Source organism: Cupressus sempervirens, chromosome 2 (genome assembly GCF_028749045.1).
Source record: "Cupressus sempervirens isolate cs-2001-9-10 chromosome 2, ASM2874904v1, whole genome shotgun sequence".
In the NCBI taxonomy this organism is placed as follows: Eukaryota; Viridiplantae; Streptophyta; class Pinopsida; order Cupressales; family Cupressaceae; genus Cupressus; species Cupressus sempervirens.
Genome location: NC_143119.1, coordinates 579,899,497 through 579,920,183, shown reverse-complemented (window position 1 = coordinate 579,920,183; position 20,687 = coordinate 579,899,497). Strand labels below are relative to the sequence as shown.

At 34.1% G+C, this 20,687-nt stretch overlaps 1 protein-coding gene across 1 annotated transcript in view; it reads left to right on the top strand.

Annotated features, from left to right (window-relative positions):
- The window catches only part of LOC149574753 (mitogen-activated protein kinase 9-like), a 60,410-nt gene extending 49,759 nt beyond the window's left edge, over positions 1-10,651 (top strand). Inside the window, exons 9-11 of the mRNA XM_089814570.1 lie at positions 9,563-9,664; positions 9,752-9,858; positions 10,002-10,651. Of these exons, the coding sequence (XP_089670696.1) occupies positions 9,563-9,664; positions 9,752-9,858; positions 10,002-10,285 (493 nt within the window). The 3' untranslated portion in view covers positions 10,286-10,651. The remainder of the gene's footprint in view (positions 1-9,562; positions 9,665-9,751; positions 9,859-10,001) is intronic.
- Positions 10,652-20,687: the final 10,036 nt, after the last annotated feature.

Here is a 20,687-nt window from a genome sequence, read left to right as displayed (position 1 = left end):
GCACAAAGGAGATAAAGCTGCATGCAATGGAATGGCATTAGAAAAGAAGAATGTACCAAAATCATTGTATAACTGACCCTTCGTGTGTACATAAAACAAATCAGCAATGGGGTTACTAGAACATCTTGACTTGTGTTTCCCCCTGCTGCCGTTCCCTGCCGAACTATGAATGGATGAAAGACCAGAAGCCGATTCTGACATAGTTCTTGCTCTTTGATGCAAGGTACGCATAGAAGTATCTTGCTGCCCCTGTAATTGCTGGATTGCCTGCACTTGTTGCCTAGCAGCCAAAGACTTAGGTGCTGGAACTGCATTATCATCAGGAATGCCACAGAGTTTGCTTATTTCAATTTTAAATTTCACATTTGTAGCATCTAATAAGAATTCGTATGCACTGACCCCATATCCAGTGCAAAAGAGGTGTGAATTAATTCTAGTAATGACACCATGTCATTTTGTGCCGCAAAAATTTCCATTTCCATTTCCATGTGCCACCACTTGTAGTGGTTGGGGGTGAAACTCTTATTGCAAATTGTTTTAGAGGAGAGTTTGGATCATAAGGACCCCAAGCAAATGGCGCCAAAATCTGAGAGGGGCAATCAGTAGAAGGTATTTCTGCTGCAACATATGTGGATTCAGATTGGGCTTTGATCAGCCCCATGGTCACTTTTCTCATGTTTAGGCTTATTCTAATAAACTTGCACCCTCAGAGCCCCAAGCAAATGGTGTCAAAATCTGAGAGGGGCAATCAATAGAAGGTATTTCTACTGCAACATATGTGGATTCAGATTGGGCTTTTGGATCAGCCCCATGGTTACTTTTCTCATGTTTAGGCTCATATTCTGATAAACTTGCACCCTCAGAATGCAATTCCATGTCTTCTTTACTGTCAGTAGAGGCCATTTAGACATTGCATTTCACAAAATGATAAATTTTAGCCTAATTAGTAATTAAAACGATACAAATAAATTGTTAAACATAAATAAATTTCAACTTATTATAGAAATTGAAATACGTTTCAGCCTAAATATCAAAAAATTCAAAATAGCAAAAAATTCAAATTTCAAAATTATCAAAAAAAAAAAAACAATGCATTCAAAGAATCAAAGTTAAAACAACAAGTTACGAAAATTAAATTACTAAGTACTTTCAACAAGAATTGGAAACTCAATCAATGCATTTAAGAATCAATACTTAGTTTTAGACTTATAATGTTTTAAATAAAAAAATGAAAATCTGAAATTAAAACAAAGAAAATTGTAAAACACCTATTTGCTCTTGCTCCTCTTGATCTTTTGATTACTTCCAATCAGTCTTTCAAACTCTCTATGCCTTTTTCCTCTTAGCTGTTGCACAAATATGAATGCCAAATGAAGTATATGGGCCTTATGAAGGCTTGGCAGGCCCCAAGTGGGATCCACATCAGTTTAGGAACCCACATCAGTTTAGGGTACCTCAGGAACGAATTAGAAAAAAATAAATTAAAAAGGAAAAAAAATCACTTTGATGATTATCTTGAGAGCACTTTGACATAGATTTCCTTTGACATCAATACCAATGATGGCTACTATTTCGTCCATTGAGCATCTCTGATCTATGCGTCACTTGACATCAATAGCAATCTCATCCAAAATCTCCCTCAATTTCAACATGAATTGTGATGGTAGTCTGCTTTGACTTGATAAAATTGTCCACATACTTGACATTAATGACAACATTGTCTTCTCATCTTTCATATCATTGACAATAGTTAACAATCTCCCTTGACAATATGCCAGCCAACAATTGCTTTGACATCAATGACAATAATTCCAACAATCCAATACTAGTGTCAAATTCGCTAGTGTCTCCATAGAGGACAATTTCCAAGTCAAGTTGGGGGTTTTGGTTGGTTGTGTTGAGGCCTACAATTGGATCTTGGAGATGGTGTTGGTGTCAAAGCTTGTGGTCTCGTAGGGGTTATTGAATGTAGAAAATGTAGATACAATTTTAAATAAGTATAGATGTGAATTTAGAATGGCCCTTGCTACAAATCTCTCCTAGATGATTAGAGCCTAACACCTGCTTTATTTCTTAACGCCATGCTGGAGTGCACCATGAAAATGATTGCCATGCTTATTTCAAAGAAAGACTCTCTAGAGGTCATCTTCCATTTTTCCAAATTAAGATAGCATAGAGTATCCATCGAGGACAAAGCAACGAACAAATCTCTAATTTTCCATTGCCCATGTAAAACATTTGCATCGATCAAGTGTGTGGCCCAAAATCTACCCCAAGAGATAATTTTGGAAGAGCCCTTGTTAAGACCTAAATTATCTTCAAGAAAAAAAACTTGATTGCTTAGGAAAATTGGATCATGGGATGGATTCTATAGCCCATTTAACTACTAGTTCATACCATCTTTTGATAGAATTGTCAATAATGACATTGTCAACCAAATCAATACCATGGTTGGCCAATAAATTTCCTATATCCCATTTGCCCCAGGAAAAATGTTCACAAGAGAAATATTTAAAGGAGTCTACAAAGGCAATGCAATTCCAAGTATATTCCCGTTCTTTTAGTTAGGCTATCCTCGATTGTGTATTGTATTTGTTAATGTAATTAATTATTTCTAATTATCTTTGAGCATTACTTGAGATAATATAGTAGCTTGCATATGAGACACCTATGAGTTTGCACCTATTTTGCACACGGTGTAGGAGAAATTCCTCTTTAGGTGGTGATAGTTGTTATCACATTCCACATTATGTGTGAGATCCACCTTTAGTGCATGTATCACATTATCATCCTTCATATGTTGTATATACTTCATTGCATAATGGAGGAGGATCCACTTGTGGTTGACATGTCATTTCATCTTGTGTGGGTGATAACTTATCTACTCCTTATAATAGTCTCTTATTGCCTTGCCTATATAAGAAAACACAACTATATTGTAAATTATTCCAGTTGAATCAATTAATTTGTTAGTTATGGTTTTGTAATCCAGTGTATGTCTATTATCAATAATATCATTCTCATTCTTGCATTTTGTTGCAATTGTCTATGTTTGTCTTTCTTTGATCCTGGGGGTGTTGTAGAGTCACCTAAAACTCATGGTATCGAAGCTCTCTAGGTTTGAAGACTCCTTAAGCATAGAAAATTTGGCTTTATTCAATTGTGGGTGCTAAATAAAGTTATTTGGGCATTGCTTTTGCATGCATGAGGTTTTTATGGTGAATTTTGAATATAAATTTGCCTATATTAGGCAAAAGTCAAATTCGAGGCAAATTGTTTTGCATGAGCACGCTGTATTACCCAGTTACGCAACTCAGTATTGATTATATAATTTTTTTTTTGTATTTTATTATTTCATTTTTGTATATTTTGAAGAACATTTTTCAAGCAAAGAAAATTGTTTAAGGTCTACGCCTATGATATTATTTGTTATTTGTCACAAAATTCAAAGGTCGCCATCGCCAGATATGACATAAGCCCTTATAGATCCGACTGGCACTGTCAAATTCTTGGGGACAAAATTTGAAGCCAATAATCCCAACCCCCTCTATCTTGCGACAATCGGGTCATCAATGCCATAGCCATTTGCTATACTATTGTGTTTTTTGGTATATAAAGAGCACATAAACTTTCCATGCATTTGATGTGGGACAAATAGGCCCCACACAATAGTGCTACACCTTGTGGGCGCCACTGCCTTGTGCAACCGCCTTGCACAACCCATTTGCCACCAGGTGACAAACATCGCCCACCACCATAGCCAACTATGAAGTTGACACATGACAATATCTAGATGCATTCCACAACCATACAGTCTATGCCAACTTACCGGTTGTACAGATATAGTCAACTACACAAATTCCCATATTAGTGATCCACATCACTTGCTGCATCATCATCTATATGCATTGACAATTGCATCAACATTTTTTTTGTCTTAAATTTGATAGTTATCTGCTGTCAAAAGATGGTAGTTGGCTTTTTCTTGTGATGGCCATATGGCCATCAAATTTAATCAAGTACTTTAATGACATCATTAATGGTGTGACATTCATCTCTTTTTCACCATTGAATGTTTCGTTTTTTGTAATTCAACTTTAGAGGCTTATATATTGCTCATTTAAGTCCTCTTTTCAAGTATTTTTTAAATTTGGGGTAGAATTTCATGAATTTTCCATTGGTGGCTTTATTAGCTGATTTTGGTGTCAAGATTGTTATAACATTGCAGTTTTTGATGATTGTATCTGACTACTCTCTGCTTTCTGCAACTTTCGAGGCTTCGTTTGGGCACATATAAGATGGTTTTTTTTTTGGAAAGTGCATGATTTTTCCTCTACTTTCCAGATTTGCTATCAGTGAAATCATTGTGAGTGGACATATCACTTTCAACATTGGAGCCTATTTTGGGACTTGTTATACTTGGATCATAGTTTGCTATTTTGCATCAATGATTTGAAGGAGTAATATGTTGCTCTATTATACTCGTCAATTATATTATGGATTTGTCAAAACTTGCATTCCTAATCCCATATAATCATCATGAATGGAAAAAAGTTATATAGAGGATTTGTTACATGTGGGATTGCATAGAAGCACTTTTGGTGAGGGCCCATAACCCATTGCACATAATGCAAAAAAGAGAAAATGGTTTGAACAAAGGGATAAAGTTGTTTTCACTCTTAGATTCTCTCTCTCATGATTTGAAATATAATATTGCATCTTGCACACATCCTCGCGATTTTTGGATTACCATGGAGGGACTCTTTGGTAAGCTAGATAACATGAGAAAATTCAAGTTGGAGAATGAGCTAATATGTCTAATCTTAGTGATTTTGACAATATTCAGGACCTTTTTTCTAAATTTAATTCTATCAGATTGGGGCTCTCTAGTTGTGGGATTAATAAAGAGGAGGAACAATTGATTTTATCTATTCTTTCCAAACTAGGTCTTGAATATTCAATTTTTGTTTCTTTATACTATGATACTATGTATGCTCTTGGTAGTGCATACAAAATGCCATCTCTTGATGAATTTGTAGCTTAATCACAAGGGATCAAATGAAGTTGGCATAGATCGGTCAATTGAAGCCTTCAAAGCCTCATGCATTTCTTGCAAATGATCCCACTCAAAGGGCTTCCATTGACAAAGGTAAGAAGCAACAAGAGGATCCTATGCGTCATGTGATATGGGAGAGGGGGCATTTAATGATGTTCTATGTGTACCGTCCTTGATCATTGATCTCCTTTCTATTTATCAAACTACTCATGGGGCACTAGGTAAAATTGTTGAGCTCACTCCTGATTTTGTCTATATTAAGGACATGGAGACTAAAGATGTCATTAGCTATGGGAGTTGTTGATAACGCATCATGCTTGTATTTGTTTTCACATTTTGTTGATGATGATGACAAATTATGTGTTAACTTTGGACACTTGAATCTTTGTGTTCTTGACACGAGTGTTGAGCTTTCTACTACTTCACCTCTTGCTTCTTTGGACTTGAGTTCTACTCTTCAGAAGGATGATCGTAGTGCTTCAAATCTTGTAGTGTGGGATGATTACTTGGATCTCATTTCAGATATGTTTGTCGAGTCTTACATTTTAGATGTGAGAAACATACTTGAGGGGATTTATCTTCTTTTTGATAACCTCATCACAGTTGTAGATACTTCTTTACCTTCTTTGGAGATTGATATTCACAAGATTTTTCCTTTAGTTGATATGTCACATTGCTTGGTTCAGGTTGATCATGCTTATGTGATGGATTCTTCAAGCTTCGAGACCCCCATTGAGTTTTCAGAGACATCTATCTTATTTTTTGGTTGTTATGGTAACATTTTTTTCACTTCGTCTTTGGAGCTTGTAGAACATCAATTTCCATCAGTTTTGTGTTTGTGACTTTCTATTGCGATTAGGCACAAGCTTGATTGGTTCATGGCATCTTCATCAATCAAGGGCATGGAGACACATGAGCAGATTTCAGAGATAACATCATCATACGACATTTGGGTTTCACTTCTGGTTCCTATCAATAATGGGAAGCATTCCCACATTTATACTTAGTATATCTTCTCCTCAAGGCGAGGAATGTTGTTTGTAGGTATTGGACTATGTTTTGTGTTCAAGCACACATCAATTTTGCTAGAGATTCTTCATTGCGAGGGGAATATTATGTTTCCTTTCCTTCATTTGGAGGGATAAATTTCTTGTATATACTTGATTTATGTAGTCCTTTGGGTGGTTTTGATTCTTCCATCTATACGTATTGTTTGTTTTCATCTCACATTTTGGAGGGGAGTTTTTTCCGACGAGTTTTTCTTCATTTATAAGTTTTTTGAGTGATTTATTGCATTGCATTTGCATTATATATGGTTATCCTAGTAGCTGAGACCCATCTTGCATTGTGAGGTTGAGTGCATTCACCTAAATTGCACTTAGGGAGGGGGTGTAGGTGTAATTAAATATTCCTAATTACACCTTAGTGTAGCTTACTTAGGATAATGCTTTGTACATGCACCTTATTTGCTCATGGTGTAATAGACATTCCAATTTAGGTGTTGACAGTTATCACATTCCACTTTATGTGTGAGATCCACCTTTAGTCCACGTATCACATTATCATCCTCCACATGTTGCACATATTCCATTGCATAAAAGAGGATGATCTACCTATGTTGGATATGTGATTCCATCTTGTGTGGGTGATAACTTATCTACTCTATCATAGTCTCTTATTGCCTTGCTTATATAAGCAAACACATCTATATTGTAAAATATTTGTACTTATGGTATTGTAATCCAGCGCATGTCTGTCAGCAATAATATCATTTTTGCGTCTTGTTGCAATTGACTTTGGCATTCTCTTGTGAAAGTTATCCTCGTCTTTCATTTGATCCTGGGGTGTTGTAGAGTGATTAAAACTCTAGTATAAATAAAATTATATAATCACTTTATTTATGAAGCTTCAATATGCTACTCTGTGCTGCCATTTTACCAAAATATTCTATTAAAAAACCATAAAATCACTTTTTATATGAAAATTCAATATGCCACTTTGTGCTGCCATTTTACCAAAAACCCAAAAATGAGAGCATCTACTTTGTTAGTCACCCCTTCCATCAACTTCTTGGAAAAAACTTTAACTGAAGAGCCCTTAACATTTTTGAATTCATACAACCAATGCTCGAGGCACTTGGATTGCCTCTAGAAGATCCATTAAAGTTCAACTTCAAGAAGTTGGGTGCAAGAGGATACCATTATGCTTCATTCCTTTGCAAACCTGTTTTAACATACATAGCCCCCTTGACTGGTAAGGGGCTTCAAACAAATGCTAAGTCTTCAAGATGTTTGTGTTCTATGATGAGAAAACCTAATTTTTTGAGGTAGGTAGTATGGCCGTCTTAAAAATGGTCAGATCTAGTCATACAATCATTTCCTCTTCAAAAAATTACTAAAAATATTGGTTTTGTTTTTTCTAAATGTTGTAGCAAATGGGCAAACAAGGATTATCAACCAAAGAGAAGAAAATATTGCCCTCGATGTTACAACCAACCAACCTGTAAACAATTGAAGCATCATTTCAGGGAGGTTTCTTGGCCAACATAGGAAAACACACACCACGGCCTCTAATTCCTTTGTGTTGTCTTGGAAGGGTTTGTAATTGTCACATTCTTCAACCTATCGAAAGTCAAGATTTTCCCATTTATTGTTGTCCAAGGAAAAAAACTTGCTTTATGGAGGCAAATTTTGTTCTAACATTTTGAAATGGGCCAGGCACTTCTAGTTGGGGACTTTAAAGCAGCTTTATATCCAAGCTTAGTTGAACACCTACTAAATGTCATTTTTGATCACCTAATCAAATCTACATCCTCCCCCAACATTCACACGTCTTCTTGCCAATTCGGTGCTCTAGACATCTTTATGATTATATGGAATGGTTGTGGCAGATAAAAATCAACATATATGAAGCTGTTGTTTCTTTGAATGCTCATTTCATCACACCTTTTTCCCTCCAAGACATTAATTGTATCTTTTGACTCCTTGCATATCCTCCCTCTTTATCAAAGGATCCATTACAATAATCCCAAAATTTTGTTTTCCTTTCATTTCTGATTGCCTGTAAGAGATGATTAGATAGGTGTGTTCTATAGTGGTGCATTAAGTTCCATTTGTGAGACCGTCTAGGAAGATTTGCTGTTGTGAAAATTAGCATTGAATCTTTCAAATTAAAATACCTCTTCTAAAGGAGTTTGCTTTAGTTGGCTCAAGGGTTAACAAACAACCTACATCAATTGGGCTTCCAAAGTCATTTCTATCATTCCAAACACTTAATGTTAGGATTAACTACAGACATAAATAACAATTACATTCAAATATAACCAATTAGAAAATAATAAATTGCACAGAAGAGAACACAAGACACAAAGATTTAACGCGGTTAACACAATCCCTAGGCTACGTCCACCAACAACAAGTCCACTATTACTATTATCTAGTGATTACAATCCGCAATCCCTTACAGCGCAATAACGCTGCAAGAAGTTACAATATCATCATCATCCATTATGAAATCCCTAACACCAAGCCATTTTATACAAGCTTCATGCCGCTTACAAAATTAGGGCTAGAATAAGTCATCCAATTGGAAAATCATAGCCCACGCCTTTTACAATAGTAGAGTCATTTTTGGCTTTGAGGGCGCTGCCCTAGGACCCCACAAGGGGTGCTGCCCTTTGACCCCATCTTAGGGGCATTGCCTCCAAGCCCCCGTAGAAATAATATGGAGGGAAATTGCATTGAATAAACCTCCGAGTCTGAATAGGCCCCACATCACAACACTTAATGTCAACACCGCCCTCTTCCTTAAATAAAAAACTTTATCTTAGGTTAGAAGGGAGGTTCCTTTTTATTTGATCCCTACCGAAGAAAGCTTTATATAAATTTTCCAAAACTCATAATTATGGCAGCCAATCTTTGCAAGTAAAACATTATATAGATGAGCATAGAAACCAAAATAGATTTGATGAGGAAGATCCCTTGAGCCAACCACTTACCTTTTGACAAGCATAATCTTGCCTGAAGAGAATCTACCAGTTGGTTCCTAAAAAGGATTCATTATTGTCTGGATAAAGGCTTGTGATTTTCCAAGTGATTGATTTGGTTAAGCTACAGTCTACAAAACCGAGCGAAGACTCTAGCTACTAATGCTGATACAAACATGTAAACATGATAATCTGTTTAAACTTCATTTCTTTAATGAATAGCTGTTTTTCATGTGAAAGTGAAAAGCATGCATGTTTCTAATGTCATTTTCTTGCAAAAGATTTTGAAACGTGTATATTCCTACAGAGAGCATTGATCTTTGCACTCACAGATTATCTAAAGCTGTAGCTTTAATTGATATCTGAATACCCAAATTTATGTTGGGATAATTTTTTTGTTAATGACTAGTATAGTTGGAATAATTTATTTTTGTGGTCCCTGTGTTTTGTCATTTCTCTGTTTTCACAATTTTCTTAATTTGGATTTGATTTATTATTTCGGACCATCTTGCCTGAAACAGTGCCGTAGACATGTTCAAGAGACAATTTGCTCATCTTGAGGAACATTATGGTAAAGGTGAAAATAGTACACCCCTTGGGAGGCAACATGCTTCTTTGCCAAGGTACAACTCAGACTCGTAGTATTATTTTGATCATTATATCATAAGTTAAAGAAAATCTCAATTTTTTTTCTTTATTTTTGGTGGTAGAGAGCGAGTTTTCAGAGAGGATACTTCAAAGCAGGAGTCTGAAAAGCAGGACAAAGGGAATGCAGCTGTAACAAAGGCTTCACTACACAGTCCACCAAGAGTTCAAGGTAAATTTCAATTTGTATCATGCGACCACTCCTGAAAGTTGAAATATTTTTATGCTGGGAATATTGTGAAACATATAAATGGTGACAACATTGAAGGACTAAATTTTACTTGAATTGGTCTTATTACACTGGCATGTCTGCAGAATCATTCGAAGTGATTGCTTCGGGAGTTTCACTGACAAGTGTTACAAATGAGGCCGTTGCAAATACACGTAGCTTAGTAAAGAGTGCTAGCATTAGTGCTTCACAATGCAGTCCTGCAGTTAACGCATGTGAAAAAAGAAACTCTACAATGAAACCTGAAGCAGATGAGCAGACTGAGGACTTGAGTCATGAGTTGAATACGGTCAGATTGAAAACAGACTCTATGGTTGCTGGCTTGACAAGGAAGGTTGCAGCAATGCCAAGTGGGGTGGCCCATTCATAAGAAAATCATTACATATTTAAGTTATTTGTGGCAGTTGTTTCTAACTTTATTGTAATTTGGGTACAACATGCTTTTCACAAGAAGTTGGGGATAACAGGGACTCTCTTTTGAATTTCTTAAGCACAGCACAAATGTAATGGTTGCTGGCTGGGAAAAGCATGGTTACAGCCATGTCAAGTGGGCTGGCCTATTTTCATCGTAATCATCATTTAATCTTATGTACTGCTATTCGGTAGCCTGTCTATCGGGGTAGTTGTTATATTGACCTATTTTCGTTGCTTATGTCCGGTAACACAATATCTTTCTAATGTATTCGGAATATATGCCTTGTTTTATACAGCTAAGAAAAGTAAAGTTTGTTGTAAACCGAGCATAACGTCTAGTGCACATCTAATAAGGAATAAGACAAGTCACATTTCCTGTCATAATTCATTGGACAATTTATCCCTTTTTATTAACAAGAGCTCTCCTCCCTGGGTGAAGTTTGAAATTGATCTAATTTAATGCTTAGATTTGCAATCTAGTTATTTACTATATATTATGGTCTCTTGTATTAATGAAAATTTCAAGTCAATACAATGTAAGTGCATACATTAAATTAAAATTTTATTGTAATTTATTAAATAGTAATAATAGAAATTAGAATAATAAAAATAAATTTAGTAAAGAGTAAAGTTTATAAATAATAATGTAAGTTAAAATTATATAAAAAATAAATTTCTTTTAATCAAACTAAGAAGAAATTTTATACTATTTGTACTATTTATTTATAAAGTATTTATGTTTATTTTTAAATATTTGTACTATTTATTTATAAAGTATTTATGTTTATTTTTAAATAGTAAGCACTAGTGTATAGAGGCAGAGAAAAAATTGTAATCATTAAGATTATTTATTTATTTATTATTACAAAAAGTTAATTTTAAACATTGGAAAATTTGAATTGAAAATGCTGCCCTCAATTTTAACAATAAGGGAGTAAAAATAACTAAAACTTAGATTTATTCTAATCAAGAAAAAAGACACCGATCACTCATACATGACACTGTTTGTTTGGATAAATATTTGAAGTGTATTACCTAAATTTGCTCTTGAGAAAAGTTATAATAATTATAATGGTAGACATAGTATTGGCCTCATAGATTTCACTACAAAATCCTAAAATTGCAACCAAAGGCTTCAATTGAGTATACAGATGAATCCATCCCATTAGTGGATGACAAGGTGAAAGAAATATCTAGTCTTGATCGCCATCAACATGGAAGCTACCTACCACATTCCAGAAGTGTCCATTTCTCACAGTGGAATAATTTGTTCTTATCTTAGTTTTTTAATCTTATTTTTTGTATTTAAAAATTAAAATAACCCCCACCAAAGATACTTTCAACCAATTAGAAAAAACAAATTATGATTCAAAAATTGATTTTAAAAATAGTCATTAAAACTTTAGAATTGTAAATTTTAGTTGTCATGCTAATTAATTAAGGGAGTTTAATGAAAACATTAGTTCCTTGCCTATGTATAGGTAGGGACTAACAACATATTAGGTGATTGGTTTGAGTTTTAACTTTTATCATTAATTGATATTATTTACTACATCAATTGTAATATTCTACTTGTATATTCTTTTTTGATTTTCTTCAATAAAATTTTAGAAATATAATTAGAAAATTTATGCAATAAAATCAAACAAATACTCAAAAAATGTGTTATAATTCTCAGCAATATAATAACAATCTAATCGTAAAAACATTGATAATTACTAGAAATCAATCAGGCTATGCCCAATCCACTCAAGAAGAGAACAAGGGTTTGCGTCCTCGACTACTAAATAGAAGTTGAAGCTTCCTTAATTTTTCCAAGAGAAATATCAAACAAAATCAATATCCAAGCATGCTGGAAATGAACTCTCTTCCCCTTTTAAGTATAATAGGATGATTCTTTATCTTCTGCTATTTGTCTCTTCAATTTTTATTGTTTTTCCCTTTTTAATTGTCTTTTTCCCACTGAAGATAATAATATAACTTTATAAGTGAAAGTGACTTGTTAATTCTCTTTTTAATTTTGAAGTCAATTAAAACAAGATAATATTCAAACATTAAAATATATATCTCATCGAGCTCAGAAAGTTATGTATATTAGCTCCCCTGAAAGCTCTTGACAAGACGTTTAAAGTCCAATATTGCAAATCTAGAAATAAGAACCCCAATTGACTTATTATAAATAGTATCAGAGAATCTTGTGAATTACTCTGATTGTCCTAATATTGGAAGTGCCTAGCCAAAACTCACATAAATCATCTATAAGGGCTAGGTTAGCTCACAAAACCATGGTAGAAAAAGGCTAACAATGCATTAGTTTCGTGATCGAAAAAGGCTAACAATGCTTCAGGGATAAAGGGTTAGAAAAAGGGACATTACATCAAATTTATTCTAGACAATTTCTTTGACAATGTGACACTTATCACTTAGAATAGTTAGAAGTTCTTAAGAGGGAATGTTAGATTGTGTGGCATTGGTGGATGACAAGGATCGTAGTAGATATATGTTCTAGATCAGGTTTTATGTGCATGCAATGGATAGCGAGTTCAATTCCCTAAAAAAAATTATCCTACATTTATAAAACACGTGAGTTTTTTCCTGTTTAAAATCCACCCTTCATTATTATTATTTTTACTACAAAGTTGTTGGAGCTTGTGAATGTGGTGGGGTTGGTCACCCTGTGATGAGTTTATTTTTAGGGGTTTGATGGTGTACTGTGATGTTGGGGTTGGGATCTCATAGCTTAGTCTCACTTGGTACAGTTCATTCTACAAACATCTAATCTAAAAGAATAGGGTAGGGAACTTGGAATCAAACACAATTTTTTGCTCAAAAATATGAAAGAAAAATACAATAATGGAAATAAATTACTAAAAATTGTAGATCTTCAATTTTTTTTTCTAGATCCGACTTTTGCACAATATAGATAAATTTATAGTCAAAATTCATTGGAATGTCACACAATGATGATGTCCAATCTTGATCTAGATGCTTTCAATAATTCTTGATATTTTTAATTTGAATTATGACCCTCCAAAATATGAAGCAAATAGCTCGTTAGTGGTTATGCTTTATCACTCCTATGACTTTAATAGCATGTAAGAGTTTGCCTAAGACAAATAATGAAAATGACAAGATCTAGAAACTCAATTGATAACACAAATATGAAAGACAAGATGATTTAATCAAATGATTGTTTCAATATGATTAAAAAAATAATGGATACAAAATCAATGAACAAAAAGTAGACATTTTTTGAGTATATAGACAATGCATGATAACTATGGGTGATGCAAGATATAACCTATCAACTAGATAAGGTGTAATCACATGTCCACTAGTGGTGCATGATCTTTCATTATACATCAAAGTATGCACAATAATGAGAAGATGATAATGTGATAGGCGGATCTCACACATATAAGGATGAGATTACAACTAATTCCACTCACATTTAAGGATGAGATGACAAATAATTCCACTTGAAGTGACCATATGCGATAATGCAATGCAAACTCCCGTGTCTACATGACACTAACAATCATTAGTGTAATTAGTGAATATTTAATTACACCAACAATCATAACATTTAATTTCCATTTCATTTATGTATTGAATCCTTACATAAAAACTAAGGCACAATGTTTCAAACAACTAAAATCTTTAGTGGCCATACAAAATAATGTTTGCTAAGGTGAAATACTTTTTATTCATGGTAGGTTTTGTTAGACTTAAATCAGTTTATGAGGACAAGCCTGTTGGGCTTAAGGAGACATAAATAACTACATGCTTAATATAACCAATATCAAGAAAATAACAAAGCACACATGAGAGAACACAAGACACAAATTTAACATGGTTCACCCAATCCTTGGGCTACATCCACTTAACAACGAGTCCAATATTCTTATTATCCAGTGATTACAACATAATTACAATCTATAATCCCTTGCAACTCAATACTGCCACTAAATCATCTACCCAACCCTAAGCTATTTCTATACAAATTTTTTTACTGCTAACAAAATTAGGGCTAGAATAAGTTGTCCAATAAGAAAAAATTAACTCATGACACCTTAACTCCTACAAGAGGTGCTGCCCCCAAACCCTCATAGAATGTTTTTTTTTTTGTTGGGGGGGGGGGGGGGGGGAGGAATTGCACTGAATGAATTGGAGAAAAATTAACCTTCGAGTTTGATTGCATTCCACATAACAACATAACCCTATTGACTTGTTTGAAGATAATGCCTTGGAATGAGAAAAAATATGGATATAAGGCACAATTTGACTAATGTGGCAATTTTATCATTTGTTTTACGCTTGATAATCTTAATAGAATCTTGAACTAAAACTTTGGTAAAGAGAGAAATGACATCAAAGTTTACTAAGAGGTCATAACTGACAAGCTTTTTGTCTTTGATGGAATCAACAAAATGGGAAGAATCTTTGATGAAAGATTGAGTTGCCTACTAATGGAGCAAAGTGTTTGGCAAGGAAAAAAGCAAGTGGATAAGTTGGTGATCCAATCGTGTCGATAATGGGTCTAAGAGGAACACCCATTTTATGAATTTTTGGAGCACCATAAATGCGTGGGGTTATTTCTTTGGAAGGGATAAGATGCTTTTTGGTGTCATTGTCCAATAAATAACAAGAGATTGTTGCCTTGACCTTCTTTTAATTTTTGGAGCAAAGGTTACAATGTAATATTTTGTAATTTATTTCATATAAAAGAAGGTGCAACGTTTTGGAGGGGTAGTCTTGTTGGTTCATTAAGATGGTGACATTCTCCTTGTTTGATCGAGTAATGATCAAGTATTTGTTCTTAAGCAATTCATTAAATGCTAATCGTTTAGAACTAGGAATGTTATTCCTCAGACGTTTGGCATCCCTCAAGGCTATTGCACAATATTTTTGAACATCTTCAACCACATTTGGAGGGAGAGAGTGAACAAGATTCTCAGTTTCAATGAGAAAATCTACATAAGGAATGGGTGTGGGTGTAATCACAAGTCCAAGACTGTGTTGTTGACCAATGACATTATTGCCAACATTATGCATAATGATAATTATAACACACAAAAAAAGGCTTTAAAAAATTTAATGATGTAAAGAAGAATAAAGTAGTTAGTGATGTATTAGTAAGCATGAGGACTTTCAATAGAAAGCCATTAGAGGTAAGGAACAATTTACCTAAGAAACTATCTAACATTATAGTTAAGAAATGACACGAAGGGATAATTTAATTCAAAGGGATACTAGATGATTCCCTTGCACAGTTGAGGCCATAGTACACCAAACCAGAGAGAATGACACTAGTAGAAGACTTTTCAATGCAATACAATATTTCCCTAGTGACCATAGGTGAAATAAAAGAAGTGTTTGAATATGCTATCATGAAATGGAACACACTGGTTAAATGATTAGAGGAATTAAGAAAGAAGAAATAGGACGAAGAATCAAAGGCATAATTCCCTTAGCATACAAACCCAAAAGGGAAAGGGATAATGCTAGAAGTAAAGAAGAATTCTAGAGTAGGGCTAGGGTTGAACAAATAAAAAGAAGGATAGGTAGAAGATTTACCTAAGGAACTCATAGATTTTAGTCCACTCACATCATAGCCTAGTCTATTAGTGAAAAAGTTCCCCAGAAAGAGGATTTTTTGGTGAAGGAGAAGGTACTAGAGACACAAGCCCAACAAGAGAAGGAAAAAAAATTGGAGAGAATAAAGAAGGAAAGGACACTTGTGAACCAAAAATGAAATTCACCATAGAAAAATGAGAAAGAGTAGTCACTTAAGAAACACAAAAAAGGAACTAGAGAATATAGAAGAGAAGAATTCACTAAAGGAACAAAGGCAACAAACTAGTATGCTTCCTTAATATTTCTCATTCGAACTAGACTTAGGTCCTCCTTAATGCTTGGCTTTAAACCATTAAGATAACAAACAACTTTCTCTTTATCAGCTTTCACATGGCCAGTTCTAATGAAATTTCGGTAAAACTCTTCAGTATACGCTTGAATAGATATTCTTGCTTGCTTCAATCCTTACATTTTCTTCAACAGATCAAGCTCATAATCCATGATAATGAACTATCACTTAAATTTAGCTATCATCCGATCCCATCTGGTGATTTTATCCTTTCCTCTTCTATTTCACTTCAATTGGATCTCCTGCCACAAAATCTTCTTGTGACCCTTCAATTTGGCGTTTGCAAATTTGATCCTATCTGGATATTCAATATCTTTATATTAAAAGTGCTCTTCCAATTCATTGATCCAATTGATCAATCCCTCTAGGTTAATATTTCCCACAAATGTGGGAACATCAAACTTACATCTTTTTCCAATCTTGGAAATCACCTTCAATTAATTTTCCTCCTTTGGGTTAAGAACTTTATCTACTACCTCTTGATCAACACTTCTTCTTCTCTTTCATCCCCACTTTCATCATCTCGTATGGGAGGATTCATTCCTTTGCACATTTGCTCTTGCAATACTTGCATTTGCCTCTAGAGGGCTCTAAAACCCTTAGGTGTAACACCTACAACTCTACCACCACACTCTCTTCAAAGAGGCTGATAGAAAGTAAAGTCCACCAAGATAATTGAGAGGGGGCACAGGGGGTGAATCAATTATCCAACTATTAGAACATATATCAGCCTTATTAATTCTTAACCATGCGAGCAATATAATCAATAACCATAAGAAGATACTCATACACAATAGAACTAGATATGTTAACTAGGGAAACCCTTGATTAGAGGCAAAACCTTGGTGGGGATGGTACCCACAAAATGATGTACTAATATAAAAGTTCCTTGTTAGAGGATGGACATTATTAGGAGCCAATGAAATACATTTAGTACATATCAATCATTATTAGGGGACTTTGAATCCCTATTAGGAGATTCCAACCCTGTTAGGAGTTGTTCCAACCATATTAGGAGTTGTGCCAACCCTGTTAGGAGTTGTAGAAGGAAACGATACCCATTGTCCAAACAACTTCAGGGGCAAGACCACCAAACTCATTGTCCAAATGATCTCTGTATCATTTTTTACAGAATAATAGAAATGTATATCTTCTTCTCTATCCTTTGACCAGACCAAACCTCTTCTGATCTTGTTACTAGATCACCAACTTTGCATCCAATAATCCCTTGGATCATTTACCTACATTTACCAAATACTTTGTTTATCACATTTTTAATACATACCTCACAACAAGGAAAATATCCTTCTTTTATACCATTTCCTCAAAATAATTCCTTGAGTTGGCCTTGAGGTTTTTCCAATTAGTTATAATAGGACCGCTTTAAGATAATCAATTATTTTATAATTACACAACACTATCAGCTCACAATCTTTACAAACTATCACATGTGTGATCTCTTTCCTTGCGTTCTTGCTGACATCACCATCAGGCTATCTTCTGTCACTGTTCAACTTTGCACATCATGATTCTATCTCTGTTAGGAGATATAATCCAACCATTAGAAACTACTTCTCAGGTTCTCTATCTATATAATGTCCTTTGTAAATCAGGAATATCTCCTTCATGTCTTTGACTCTCTATACACACTCTTGTCCACTTCATTAGGACACAATGTAGAATATGTCCTTAAATACACTTGACCTAAATATCAATGTACAATTCATATGACCTCATTCTCTATCTTCTACTCTACAAGTCTTTACAAAAACCATAATACATTGACATCAATGCCAAACATAGTCATGAATACAACATATCAATCATGCTAACAATCACCCCAAGTGTTCTAGAAACTCTTAAGATACTCCCCCAAAGGAGTACCATCAACATTCATGCTAACAAAATCCCCCTTTGGCATTGATGGAAACATAGATGAAAAAAATCTAAGTTCCAAAAATACCAAATCAAACTTCAATTTTGCTACTGGTGTTCTCTTCTTTTCAAATCCTCTTCATCAATTAAATATGAAACACATAGGAACACTATTCTACTTGCATCTCTTTGTTAGGATTGACACCCATTTTTCACACTCTGACTCTCATGAATAACTCTCAATCTTCCATAGATGGTCAACAATTTTTACACTTCTTGCTTATAGAAACAACTTCCTTATTTATGTTTGCTCAATCTTAGATGGATAGAAATCAATTGTTCACAAATTCTCCCCCATTCAATGTTTCTCCCAATTAACATCAATCACTCTCATTGTAATGCTTCTCCCCCATTATAACACTTCTCCCATTCATAGGAGATGTTTTTCATGTGTACTCTTCCCCATTGGCATCAATGACAAAGGCTTTATTATGTCGATAATCTACTCCAAGCTTTTCAACTAGCTCAAGTGTTTAAAGAAATTGTTCTATACCAACTACCAAGAGTTCTTGCCAACTTTTCTCGTCTTAGATACTCCCCCATACAAGAAGCATCAACATTTAATCTAGATAAATAATAGTGCTATGTACCACTAGACTGATGCATTCTTTGCATCATCTACTTAGAAGTAGGAAGGGGCATAACCCCAAGAATACCTCACAAATACTCAAAATGTATCTTTAGGCAAAGGCTTTGTAAAGATATCTACAATATTTTTTTCTATACTTACATACTCCAATATGATTTCTCTCTCAAAACATGATACCTAGTGGATATATGATTAGTCCTAGAATGGAACACAAGATTCTTAGACATACTCACTGTACTTGTGTTATCACAATGTATGATAACATGTTATGAAAACCCTATTCCAATATCCTTTAGCATCTGCTCCATCCACATGATCTAATTGCAATTGTTTACTGCTGCTACATACTCTACTTATATTGTACTCTATGAAATACAATCTTGTTTTTTGCTTAGCCAAGAAACCAATCTTCATTGAAGAAAAAATGCTCCAACACTAGTGCTTTTTCTATCATCCATATTGCCTGCCCAATTTGCATCAGTATAAGAACACAAGTAAAATCACTTGATCTATCATACCATAGTCCAAAATTAGGTGTACCCTTTAGATATCTGAATATTCTGTTATTGCTAAATAATATGATTCCTTAGAATTAACTTTAAATCTTTCTACTATCCTAAGTGCATATGCTATATCTGGTATGGTGTGAGTTAGATATTACAAACCTCCAATCATAGATCTATACTTTTTCTGCTCAACTGTAAGTGTCTCATCTTTTCTAGATAATTCGTGACCAATTATCATAAGTGTACTAACATGCTTACAATTTTATAAACCAAATATTTTCAATAGGTCTTTTAAATACTTAGCTTGTGATAAGAAGATATCATCACTATTTTGCACAATCTGTAGACCTAGGAAAAACTTCATCTCACCAATCATACTAATCTAAAACTCATTCTTCATTTCATCAGCAAACTTATCACTTTCTTTATCATTACTTCCAAATACTATGTCATCAACAAATATTACAATGATCAATAATCCATCCTCAATTTCTTTCAAATACAAATTGCTATCTTCTGCACCTTTAGCAAATCCCAAATATTTGTCCAGTCTTGCATACCAAGTTTTAGGTTCTTTCTTTAGACCACACAATGCTTTCTTCAATTTGCATACCATGTCCTTTTCTTCTGTCAAAGAAAATCCTTCAAAATGCTCAATGAAAACTTCTTCTTCAAGTTTTCCATTTAGAAATGCTAACTTTACATCCATCTGATACACTTTAAACTTCTTATTTTCTACATAGGCAAGGAACATTCTTACTACTTCCATTATGGAAATAGGGGAAAATGTCTCTTCATAATTTATACCTTCTTGCTATGAATATCCTTTTCATACCAATCTTGCTTTATTCCTCATAATTTCACCTTGTTCATTCATCTTATTTATGAATACCCATTTAGTTCCTATAACATATTTGTCTTTAGGTCTAGGAACCAATTTCCATGTCTCATTCTTCACAATCTGATCTAGTTCTTCCTTCATTTCTTGAATCCAATGATCATCTTTGCATGCCTCCTTTGTGCTTTTTGGTTCAACTCGAGAAATCAAACACAATTCCTCATGTACTCTATTTCTTGTCACCACTCCTTTGCCTTTACTTCTAATGATCTATTCAACAAGGTGATTCTTTGTCAAATTCTTGTTTGGTGTAGGAGTTGCTACCTTAACTCTTATCCCTTCTCTTGATTATGATCTTTGTTCATCTCTTTGTTCAATAATTTGAACATCAATATGCAAATCATAGTTAGTCTCAAAGAAAATATTTTCTTTAATAGGTTTATGATTATCTTCTTCTTCATGATAAATATAATCCAACATTCTCTCTTTTACTCCACACTTTTCATCCACTTTGACATTTGTACACTCAAAAATTGTTTGAGCTCTCTGATTAAAACATTTATA